We start from the raw sequence: 12648 nt of genomic DNA on the forward strand, positions 1-12648 counted from the left end.
GATGCTGAACCTGTTTGTGGCTGTGATCATGGATAACTTTGAGTATCTGACGAGAGACTCGTCCATCTTGGGTCCACACCACCTGGATGAGTTTGTCCGAATCTGGGGGGAGTATGACCGTGCCGCCTGGTCAGTGTCTCTCTGTCTTTATGCTATACCTACATTTCATCAATAGTGCAGCTGTGCACATACAAATGCTATAGTTTCAGTGATGTTAAATGATGTGTTCTACACTCATGCTGTAAAATATAAACAGACCAAATCAACTCCATAATACACCCACATGTACTTCAATTGACATTACTGTGTCTAATATTAGATGTAAAAAGCAATTTTGGGGTGTCTGTCAAGCATTAACAACATCTGAACTAGCTACAGAAATAAATGACAACAGCCACCAATAACCATGCCCAAACCGTTTCACCAGCCTACAGAAAAGTATTTTTGTAAGTGTTCATTAAAGATTAAAACAATGTTGGATTTAATGCTGTTAAGATGTCCTAAAACTGCTCTTTTGAGGACAAGAGGACAGAGCCCCCATTTAGGTCTCATTCACCCTTCTTGTGGACTACAAGGCTGTAATGACACACAACTAAAGGCATGTATGTTCTTTCCAGTGGTAGGATCCACTATAAGGAGATGTACAAAGTTGTACGCACTATCTCACCTCCCCTGGGCTTTGGAAAGAACTGCCCACACAGGGTGGCATGCAAGGTTTGGTTCCCCCATGTCAACCCCCTCTTTTATGTGGGATCCTTCCTGATTTCCTTCTATCCCTCCTTTCCCTCCCTTCACCGGCTGTCACCGCCCTGCTTGACCTTTAGAGATGTGTTACTCAGGTCAAAGAATGATGACACTCCAGTCTCAGGGTACTAAGGCACAGGACATCCCTCATTCAGGATTATATGTAAACATACGTAATTTTGCTAAATCTTGCTTTTGATGCAATTGGGGGAAGCCTGTCTCTTTCTACCTTTTGGATCTGGTTTAAAGATGTTTTTAGTACTCTCTCATACACACGTACAACACTACACAACGTAGGTATTTGATATTTGTACCAGATCCAGTGAGGCTGTCATTCCTTTGCTCATCCTGTCCCAGGTTTTTTCTTTTCCCAGATTTCTATGCCCTGATGGCAGCATAGAAAGAATACAACCTGTTTTATTTTTCCTACTTTACTCTCTCCTCCTGCGTGATGCCTTGGAATAATCCTTTCTTTTGTATCTCCTCCATTCTTGTTCCTCTCTTTTACCCTTCACCCCCTCCTGTGCTCTTTTCCTCCTCCATCCCTCGGGAACGCACTACCCGACTCTTCCACCGTTATTCAATTTCTCCTCCACCTCCAACATCATCACTCTCCCTTCCTTCTCCTCTTCTTCTCCCTCTTTTTCCCCCCATCATCCCCATCTTCATGGCTACCTGGCGCCCCCAGTGGTCGTATCCATTACACTGACATGTATGAGATGTTGACCAACATGTCGCCACCTCTAGGCCTGGGCAAGAAATGCCCCTCCAAGGTGGCATATAAGGTAGACTAAACACTAGAGACAAACAGGCACTGCCTTCATGTTTTAATCAACGAGGACAAGCACTGTAAAAGCTCATTTTGTGTGTCATACATTGGAAAAGCAAGGCATTTTTTCCTGTTGATTAAACAATGTAGTATTGCTTGTTGAAATTCATTGATTAGTGGTACAGTAATGATTTGCCTGTTTTGCTTTGCATCTTAGCAGAAAACATAAGACGTCATTATCTGTTTGCTGTTATCTGATGAAAGAGTCTTGGTAGAGTTTTTTTTTCTAAGCCAGTTAGAGAACATTAATCAGAAAGTTGTTAAACATCTACATGCTAAATCTTGTCATTTGTAGAAGTCTGCTGTCAAATGTTCTCATGTCTTTCATACTTACTTTTGTTTCCTACATATACCTAGCTGCATGTGCCTCCTGTCACAGCCCCATGTTACATCTGCGTAATATGTAATTTATTGTACGTGTATGTGTTGTTTGTGTGTATGTGTGTGTGTGAGTTTGTGAGCCTGAAAGCATGCTCCATCACAGATGAACGCTATTCTCTTACCGCAGAGTGTTGTGTGAGTTTTATCTTCTTTTATAAAACTAGATAAACAGCACATACTGTTTAGACCTCCATTTACAGAAGGACAGGAAAGGGCAGAATAAAAAAAAATTATTAACATTTTGTCTGTATTTATTTTGTTTTGTGCATAATTTACACTGTTGTTTATCCTGATTGGGGGTTTTTTAGATTGCAAAATTGTTATTTCCTGATCCAAAAAAACATTCTTTCTTATCACTTCTTGATCTTGATCATCAAATATTTACTGCATCTTGTGTCTCAAAACAAGATATGGTAAATAATGACATGGTTGTCCTCTCCATCCTTCTGTATCTATCACTGTAGTCTAGTTTATTTCATTTAAACAAAGCAAACTATACTGTATTAAAAAAACTATACTTTTTTCTGTTTCTTTTGTTGTGATGCCCAGAATACCCATGGTTGCTCATATTTTTTTTTTCAAGCTAGTTGCCCTGAAATTATAATTTAGTTATCTAATTATCTCCATAACTTATTTATGGGTGAGTAGGCAAACTCACTTATAATGTTCCAGCTGGACGTTTTTCTTATGAACTGAAACTTATTCAAATGTTGTTTATAATAAACAACACGATGGCATTCCTGCTTATGTTCATAATGTTAAATCTAAACTATTCATTGTCAAGTCTGTAGGCTAAATTAATTGTCATCTTGGGATAGCGGGCTTTGAAAAATAAGTAAGAGTACCACAAAACTGTTATTTAATATCTTGAGATAACGAGAATATTAAGTTATTATGACCACAAGATAATAGGACTTTATGATCCACCACAGCTGCTCTGGGCTTCCACTTTAGCATTGTGATATGTTTGTGTTTGTGTGCTCAATTGTGACTGACTATGACGCTCTCTCTGCCGCCATCAGAGACTAGTCCTGATGAACATGCCTGTGGACGAGGACATGTCCGTTCACTTCACCTCTACCCTCATGGCCCTCATCCGCACCGCCCTGGAGATCAAGATAGCCAGAGGTTAGACTGAATGCCAAAACCTTACAGACACACATTCACTGCAATGTAAAACTCATTAAATTAAGTTAAATCACTTACTTAATGCGTGTGTGTGTATGTGTGTGTCTTTTTGACTTTTTTTATCTCCAGGAGGGGAAGACAGAAATCAAATGGACCTGGACCTGCAGAAGGAGATTGGTATCATCTGGCCTCATCTCTCTCAGAAGACATTGGACCTGCTGGTTCCCATTCACAAAGGTGACATCAGCATTACGTCTGCAACTTAACAATACATTAATTCATATGTCAAAGAAAAGAAAGATATACATTTTTGCAATCAGAGTAGTTGGAGTACTAAATGGTATTTCATTTGATAATGTACTTTTGAAGGGTCATGTCTATGGTGTGATGGTTTCTGCTTTCTCCTTTTTTAGCCAGTGACATGACCATTGGGAAGATCTATGCCGCCATGATGATCATGGACTATTACAAGCAGAGCAAAGCCAAGAAGCTCCGACAGCAACTAGAGGAACAGGTAATTTCTTATCTTCTCTTGTTTGTTTTTTAGGTGTATTGGAACAAATTTTGGATTAAATTTATTCCCATGAAGCACCCAGCAGCCACTGATGTGCAGTAATTTTATTGCATAAATCTGCTCTTTTCATCATCTAGCAAGTTCAATTTTGCACAGTTCATCTGTTTGGTTCAAAAGTTATCCTGAGATTTGTGTGTACTAAAACCCAGTCAGTTTTAACTTTTTAAGTATTTATTGTATTAACAAACTGAAGTGACTGCACTTTCATCCAAAATTAGATGTGAACTCTGTAACCAACTAGCTGTCTACAATAAGTCATAATTTAGGATTCTTTTAGTGACATTTTGCTTGGAATGTCCATGTTGTAATTATAGGAGCATTTTTGTAGCCTGTTTTAATTTCCCATCTCCACCTGTGTGTTTGTCCCCCCATAGAAACATGCTCCTATGTTCCAGCGTATGGATGCCTCCTCTCTGCCTCAAGAAATCCTATGCAATGCCAAATCACTTTCATTCCTCAGGCATAGTGCCGGATCTGCTCTGTAAATATTCAACTTTAATTTTATTTATATTGGTTTGTGGTTATGTATGCTGGTAGGAACAGAAAAATATTGTTTTCTGTAGTTGTAATCTGGTCACTGACTTTTCAGTTCTGTTACTTTATCATCAACAATAACTGACAAATGTATGTGGGTATGTAATACAGTTGCCCTATCTGTGTCTGCGTGTGCTCCTTCAGCACCAGAGGAGGCTTTGTGGCTCTCAGCCCCATCTCTCCACAAGAGATGTTCATGCAGCCACTGTCTCGCTCCAGGGAGGAGAAGGAGGAGGAGGATAACGACGACTACCTTTCACCCTACCACCCCTACCACCACCCACATCACCACCACCATCATTTACACACACTGGTAATCACCTACATGTATAGAAGTGTTGAGAAAACTAAAATATCGTCAGATTAAATATTTAAACTGCATAATCATTGTCAGCACCTAGTGAATCTGGTCAACCAGAAGTTCATTAATGGCAATAGCCACCTCTTTTTCTACTGTACTGTTCTAGTTTTACTACTGCAAGAGAATAATAAAATAATATAATTCAAGGACTACATGCAACATCTGTACTGGAACACACTGATTATAACTTAAACTTTGTCAGAGCATTATTATAGAGACTCGGTCTCAGTAAAATGTCCTCAGTTTGATTCTTGAGACTTGGAAGGAGAAATAAATGAGAAACAACCAGCCCTCTTTTTGCTGCGCTGTTTGTGTAGGTGCCAGACGTAGTGGAGTATAACCAAGTGATGCAGCAGGCCAGGCAGGACCCAACAGTTATTAAATCACCTCAGCGGACAGCATCTATCAGAGCGTCCTCCATGCCCAGACTGGCTGTTGATCCACAGGTAATAAAGATTAATAACCTTTATTCAAACCTATATTCAGCCCTTAACAAATTGTGTATTAGAATAATAATAGTATTTGCTGCCTGACTGCACTTAAAATATTTGTCCACACATTTTAAAACAGCCATTATAGTCATTGTTTGTAGAGTTTGCTCAGCACATAATGTCATCTACAGTATATATGCCTGTATTTATGTGTGTGTTTGGTTATGAGAGAGAGAGTGTGTTTGCTGATAAGGTATCATTCATGGTTACCGAAGTGATTCCTCCTCTGGTTGTTCGATGTGTGTGTAGCCTGGGATGTCAGCAGACAGTAACCTGATGAAGCGCTCCTTCTCCACCATTGGAGATCAGTGTGTGAACGGCCTCTGGCAGGAACAACACTCTCTGGAGAAAATCAGTCCTGACGGCACGTACAGGCCTCGTCAGAGGAGCTACAGAGGTCACTTAAAACATATCGCATTACTGAAACACCTCCTATAGTCATACATATTCTACATGCTACATATTCATAGCAGTGTTTTATCCTGAAAATTTCAGTTTGATTTTTGAAGATGAATTTGGCTGCTTTTGAAGCAATTCAAGCACAATTGACTTTAATATCAAAATCAACACATTTTAGCTTCAATAACCATAAGTATTGTGTGAAAAGTCCTCTTTACATACTGAATATTGACTTTTATTTACATTGAATTAACAACCAAAATGAAACAGTATTATTAACTGAAATTAGATTTTTCATGGCTCCTCAAGTACCCATTTTGATTGGATCTGGCATTTGGTTATGGAAATTGAAATTTCACTAAATGAAACAGAAATGGGTCAGTGATGTCAAGTGTTTCATGTGTTTAAGTTGGGCATTGAGATGGACCAATAGTAGACCAGTGTACTAGTATGTTGAATTAAATCTTTGACTAATTAAGAAATTCCTAAGTAGTCAGTCATAAACTGATGTTGCCAGAATATGATTTAGATTCCTGCAATTTCCTTCAGTTATATCATTGTACCTGTTATTATATAGTGGGGGAAAAAAATACTGATTGGACCTTTAAATTGGATAATTTGTATATGGTAGCTAACTAACTTTTACTAACTGAAATCTACACCTCTTAGGTCCTAGAATCAACCACAAAGAAACAAGCAGTCATGAGAGAGGGCGATCTAAGGAACGCCGCCACCTGTTGTCTCCTGATGTGTCCCGCTGCAACTCTGAGGAGCGCAGCCGGGATCCATCATGTGAAAGGAGACGGTCCCGTTCGCCTAGCGAAGGACGCACGCACACCTCACCGAGACAGGTAGGAATGCAACAGGGTAAATTAAACACTAAAGCACCAGCTTTTTGACCCAAAGTCGTTCTGGTTTGTATCGTACAATGGAATAAGGGACCAGAAATTCAGCAGTACTGTGTCTCACCTGCAGAAAGAGGATACGTAACAGCTGAAACTGCAGCAGTCCTTTCCTCACTATAGTGCTTGTGTTAATTGCAGGCGAACACATCAGGCAGCCCTGCCCATTCAGCCTCAGAGTCCAGTACTCCTCGTAATCGGCGGCAGCTGCCACAGACACCCTCTCGCCCGCGGCCGTACATCTCCTATTCCCCTCTGGTCTGTCGAGCCCACACCTCTCCCACACCAGCAAGCTCCTCTGAGGGACAGACCCAGCCTCAGGACGGCCCTGGTAGCTCCACAGAGACCTCGTGGAGGGCTGACAAGGAGGGCGGCCCCTTGACTGCAGGTCACGGGTCATCCGGAGGTCAGGTTTCAGGACCGAGCAACCCATCTCCTCACCGCTACATCTCAGAGCCCTACCTCCCATTCCACGAGGACGTCAGCGGTGGAGAGGCAGGCGACAGGCAGGACACCCTTACATTTGAGACAGCCATTGCAACCAGCCTGGGACGGGCCAACGCCATAAGCTCTGCCCCTCAGCTGAGACACTCCTGGCAGGTTCCTAACGGGCATTTCCGGAAGCACTTGGGACAGGCGAGTCCGGCCGGAGCCAGTGAGCTGCTAAGTGACACAGACGAGGATGACCGCTGCTAAAAGCGAGAGATGAAGATGATGCACAGAGCGACTGGGCACCTCAGAGAAGCTCCATGTGGCACCACAAGGCTTTAGCTCCTCTGTGGCTCTGAGAACTTATTCTCAGTACCAGTAGCATAACAGGCAGGACTGAACTCCACTGCTATATATCTGGATACTTGGGTGTCTGTCAGCATCGTATTCTTGTGTGTGTATTTGTGTGTGTGTGTGTATGTGTGTTTGTTGTAGCTGGAGGGATGCTACGTGTGTGGACATGGGTGTGTGTTTACGTGTGTGTGTGTGTGTGTGTGCTCTCAATAGAGAAAATTTGCCAAATCAAGAGAACAGCAGAGACTGGCTATACTATACGCAGATCACTGCAGGCAAACGTTTTGCCAAGCCTTCCCACACAAGTTAGTGTTTTGATTGTTATTTGAACAAAATATGGTGAGACATCAATCCAAGGTGTCCAAACCTCTCGTTGAATCCAAGAAACTGATTCTAAGTGCGTTTTGTGTAGGTGAACATAGAGGTAGCATGTAAAAATGTAATACGATGAATGTATTTTAGCTTTTGGTTCTTATGTTCAGGTCATTTGAGAGGGTCGCTGTTAGTCTTTACTGTGCATAGTTGTAAGAGTAGCAATGAAACAGGGGTTGATTCAGCCGGATTTTGCCAGTTCATAACTGGCAACCAGCCATTCTACACCATTCCTGTTTACAACAAGTATCCACATGGTTCATGGGCATTATACAGTCGCCAATCAATAAATAGCCAATACAGGAAATCAAGTTCCAGACCTTAAAGTGAGCAAAACCTCTAGTGATGGTGAGTTATTTTTCTGTCCTTATGTGAAAACAATGACAGTGTACCTTCAACTGGAGCAACACAGTTCAGGTTTATTTTGGCTCTGTGGTGTGAAAGATGCTAAAGAACAGATTACAGAATAAGAGATGTTTTGTCTCAGGATACTGGACCATTGAATATGTAATATATAATATCTTATGAAATCTTCTGAAAACATGTTCATCTGGGGTTCCAAAATAAAGACTTGTGAAAATCAGAAGGACTAGAAATGTCTCTTAACCCTACAGGTCAGTCTGCATGATATCAACATGACAAGACTGTCACAAGGACTGGACCAGTGGAGATAGGCCCTGTGGTCGGACTCAGCATCTGCTCTGTTCATGGACAACCATCTGTAGGACAGACAGCCTGGGTGAAGGCAAATGGATCTTCATTCTTCACATTTCTGTGCTGGATAACCACTGTCAGTGTTGTGTCAGAAGGTGACTAAAGCCATTTTCTTCTGGTACATAGAGCCAGGGACGTGTCTTCTTCCAGATGTGTTGCCTTCTTTCACGTGGGGAAACGAAAATGATGAGAAATTAATGTCCTTTTTAAATGTGATGCAACATGGATGCTTTTACAAAAGAGGAATCACAGGCACAGTATGGTTTGTCTATATGTTAACTGCCACACTGTTTGCGTCACATTGAAGCCTATGTTTTGGTCAGTAGAAACAAGCACTATGGTATTTTCTGTGCTCCAGAGTTGTAGTAATTTTCCACATGCATGATCATGGTGACAATGATAAAGACAGATGTGAGATGTGTCTTAGAGCTGCCGGATTGTTCTTATTTTAATGTATCCATGATATTAAATGGGATTTAAAACCACTTCACCAACAGAGTAATTATGAAACAGCAGGCAGAGAAATGTTCATGCTTTTTCAGTCCCAGCATTCACTGTCGATATCTTTGAACATTCCAACTTTCAACCGTTTGTTGTTCCCCTAAATATGATGTATATTTATATCATGTGCTGTTGTGTTAATGTAATATGTTGAGTTTGACATGTTTCTGAAATGTGAACACAGGACATATCTGGACTGAGGATCCAAAGGCCAGAAGAGGTCACACTCACCTGCTGGAGTCCCAAACAGAAAGTCCTGCACTGAAAAAGATGTATTTTAGCAGAGAAACCTCCTTTGAAGTGTGTCGACTGCAAGGCTCGATTTATACAGCACACAGGTTAGGTTAAGGCTTCGGCCTGTAGTTTATAGGACCATGCTTAACATACGTACAGTGCAGCCTAGGACTTAACCTTGATGTCTGGCTCCGTACAGAACAGCCTAATCTGTGCCTGGGGAAACTCGCCCAAAGAGTTCCCTATCAAGCCTAGATTTCATAGATAGAGAAGCTTTCTGGTAAATATGTAGTATAAACTGTACAAAATAAATCCATGTTTAATTTATTGCACCGTTTATATTTAATTTGAATCATAATGCCTGTCTATGACTTTAACAAAAGAAGTGTTTACATATCTGTTCAAAGGACCATTAAAGAGAGATCACTTATCTTTTCTGTACTGGCTGATATTACTACTTGTAAACACTTAAGAATTAAACTATAAAAGTATATATATATTTCTTTTTTTATGTTTTCTGGGAATGTTTTGCCTTTATTAGAGATCCGACAATAGAGGTGACAGGAAATGAGGGTAGATGGGGAATGACATGTAACAAAATCTACCGGGGAAGTTCATGGTCAGCGCCTTAAACTCCTAGGCCACCAGAATTGAACTACCATATGTTTAGCAATAGCAATTTATAAAAGCTTTTGAAATGTATTATCTTACACATACTGGAATGCTAAATGATAACCTCTAGGGCATAATAGCCTTTAGATGGATGGATACCAACACATTTGTACTGTCTGCAAATATCCCTCCAACTTAGTAAACATAAAAATTAAAAAAAACAAGACTATATTCAAAAGCTATAAAAGATAACTGCACTTGATGGAATTTATCTGCAACAATTACATCTGGTGCTTGTTCTTTTTTAGTTTGAATGCACTTACACACTGTACACAAACGTGACAAATGAATGTAATGTACTGTTTAAAACCTGTCCTTGATCAGACAGGTTATGTGCCTAGAAATACATGTTTATAATCTTCCTACCAGCACCAATGCAGTCAGGGAGCCGTTAGTCCATGATTGGATAAACAACACAGGTTGATGCTTCATATGCACAGAATTTTATGATAATGTGATATTTTACCAAGGTGTCAGTGCACTGGAAACAGAGCAGAGACGTAGGTGAGATATCTAGTTTGTTGTTGAGAGATCAGAACATAAGCAGAGTGTGTTTGTGAGACCGAGATGCCAGGTAGGCCCAGCCCTTTCAGGTCCATTTGTATCGGCAGCTGAGATGGTCTTCCAGCATCAGTTCTTTCTCTACTGAAGACATGATGCCGAGCTCATCTTTGCTCTCAGTGCTCTGGGTTCTTGCCTGTTTGTTTATGGTGAAACTAGACAGTCTGTCTCAGGAAGTGAGCACACCACAGCAATGTTATCTCCATCCTAAAGCAAAGGATCATGGGAGGCCCAGAGGACATGTGACACTTGCAGGCATGATGGGTAAGCAACCTTAGGATGAGGTAAATTTCTGATGCCTATGTGGGGAAATATTATATATATATATATATATATATATATATATATATATATATATATATATATATATATATATATATATATATATATATATATATATATATATATATATATATATATATATATATAGGCAACAGTGGTGCCAGTGACCCCCAAACTGGAGGAGTGGCTACAGCAGATCCCTGGAAGAACACCAGACATCTCGATCCAGAAGAGCGCAGTACTGGGAACAGCAAAGATACTGCGCAGAACCCTCAAGCTCCCAGGCCTCTGGTAGAGGACCCGAGCTCGAAGGATGAGACCACCCGCGGAGGGTGAAGGACAAAGTTTGTTTTTGTTTTTTTTATATAGTACATACAGTATATACATTTTGGGCAGCTTTGACAAGAAACGGTGCCTCATTGTTATTATGTTCACCAGAGGAACAAGTTGTGGCCTGTTACTGAGAGCATTACTCATCCATTTGACTCAAAAACCTCAATGACAAGTCAGAAGTTTAATCCGGCTGTTTCCTTATTAACCACATCTCTTCTGAGGTCAAAAAGCAGTTACAACGTGATTCATCAGTCAGTAGCATCAAGTTGATATCAAGAGTGCTGCATTTTGTTTTGATTACTTCAAATTTACAACTTTCAAATCCCAAGTGAATAATTTATATAATAATACAATTATATAATATATATATAAATACATACATACATATATATATATATATATATATATATATATATATATATATATATATATATATATATATATATATACATACATACATATATATACATATATATACACACATATATATATATATATAAATATATATATAGCTGCAATAGGTCCACTTCTGCAAACACAACACATAGATTATTATAATAACAATAATAATAATAATCTATGTGTTGTGTTTGCAGAAGTGGACCTATTGCAGCTCTTGGACATGCAGTCAGCAACTCATTACAATGTCTCAGCAACAGAAGATGACCGAGGATGTCCAGCATATCAGATTGGACAATATGCAACATTGTTCCTACCAACAGCTACAGTATTCGGCCCTCTGTAAGTATTACTAATTAGGCTCAACACAGGATCTCATCTCAGGCCTACTCCACTTCACACTGACCCAAACTATACTATACTAATCATTTCTTTTCTATCAACATGTATTTCTAAAAAAAACAATATGTCAATATTGTTATTCCTTGTACACTGTGCATTATCTAACTCGTAATGTAATATGTGGAAAATCAAACAAATCAACTCTTTACTAGCCTATAACTCAAACAGATTAACAGTTTAGGAACCAACTAAGATGGACCGGTTAACAACAGTGAGTACATACAAGAAAATACTTTAGAAATCCCAAACCAGTTCACCACAGTATGTATTGCTCCAAATGGCATTATAGTTACTAGGTAGGATATCATTAACACCCCATTTGTAAAATATTTCCAATTTAAACAGTAACTCTGCTAAGTTTGTTCTGTAAATCAAGCTAAACAAGTGGGTGTTTTTTTTTTCTTTAATCCATAACACATTTATTTAAAAAAATAAAGAATTAAGTAATGACTGTTAGACAAGTTAAACAGATTATTGCATCCTTTACTACAATCATCATCATTTTTCATTTTCAGAGAGTGGACAAGGTCACATGTGACAGCAGTGAACTTGTTTATCTGGGATGGTTTTTCTTTCCATGATGTGTAGGTTGAAAGGATTTAACTGAGGGCTTTGGTGTTAAACTTGACCTTGACTGTTTACACACACTACTAATGCTGTCTGAATCTGTCAGCTTTGTGATACAGTTTACATTCACTTGTGAAGCGGCTCTCTGCGAGGAAAGTCTTTAGTCTGTCTGTGAGACCACAACCGTGGATTTAAAATCTATTCTGTCCTGTCTACTCATCTCACAACTGTCCATGTGCAATGAATGATTAAGTCAAAATGTGCATGTGAGTACAAGTATGAGTGTGTGTAGGAGAGTATTCTGTATGTGTACATTTATTTGCAAATGTGCTAATGTTTACATGACAGTTTTCCAGATGAGCTGAGTGTGCTGATGCATCTTCGTCTGGGTCAACAGTGGTCAGAGGAGATGTAGCTATTGGCTATTTTAGGGCAGGAAGGGGAGGAGCTTTTTCAGCTGAAGGTGGGGCTGAGACTCTTCACTG

At 39.7% G+C, this 12648-nt stretch overlaps 1 protein-coding gene across 19 annotated transcripts in view; it reads left to right on the plus strand.

Moving 5' to 3' along the window:
* Window positions 1-9440, plus strand: part of LOC122877219 (voltage-dependent R-type calcium channel subunit alpha-1E) — a 105690-nt gene extending 96250 nt beyond the window's left edge. For 13 of the 19 annotated variants that reach the window (XM_044198465.1, XM_044198470.1, XM_044198471.1 and 10 more), the window contains 11 exons: window positions 2-129; window positions 1433-1529; window positions 2977-3082; window positions 3212-3319; window positions 3496-3596; window positions 4031-4137; window positions 4335-4503; window positions 4869-4997; window positions 5292-5439; window positions 6111-6292; window positions 6485-9440. In XM_044198465.1, coding sequence (XP_044054400.1) covers window positions 2-129; window positions 1433-1529; window positions 2977-3082; window positions 3212-3319; window positions 3496-3596; window positions 4031-4137; window positions 4335-4503; window positions 4869-4997; window positions 5292-5439; window positions 6111-6292; window positions 6485-7039 — 1830 coding nt within the window. In that variant the 3' untranslated portion in view covers window positions 7040-9440. Of the gene's footprint in view, window position 1; window positions 130-617; window positions 715-1432; window positions 1530-2976; window positions 3083-3211; window positions 3320-3495; window positions 3597-4030; window positions 4138-4334; window positions 4504-4868; window positions 4998-5291; window positions 5440-6110; window positions 6293-6484 lie in introns of all 19 variants that reach the window. The other 6 variants (XM_044198466.1, XM_044198469.1, XM_044198472.1 and 3 more) reach the window with 1 other exon arrangement.
* Window positions 9441-12648: the final 3208 nt, after the last annotated feature.

The sequence above is a fragment of the Siniperca chuatsi genome, linkage group LG6 (genome assembly GCF_020085105.1).
Source record: "Siniperca chuatsi isolate FFG_IHB_CAS linkage group LG6, ASM2008510v1, whole genome shotgun sequence".
NCBI classification, from domain to species: Eukaryota; Metazoa; Chordata; class Actinopteri; order Centrarchiformes; family Sinipercidae; genus Siniperca; species Siniperca chuatsi.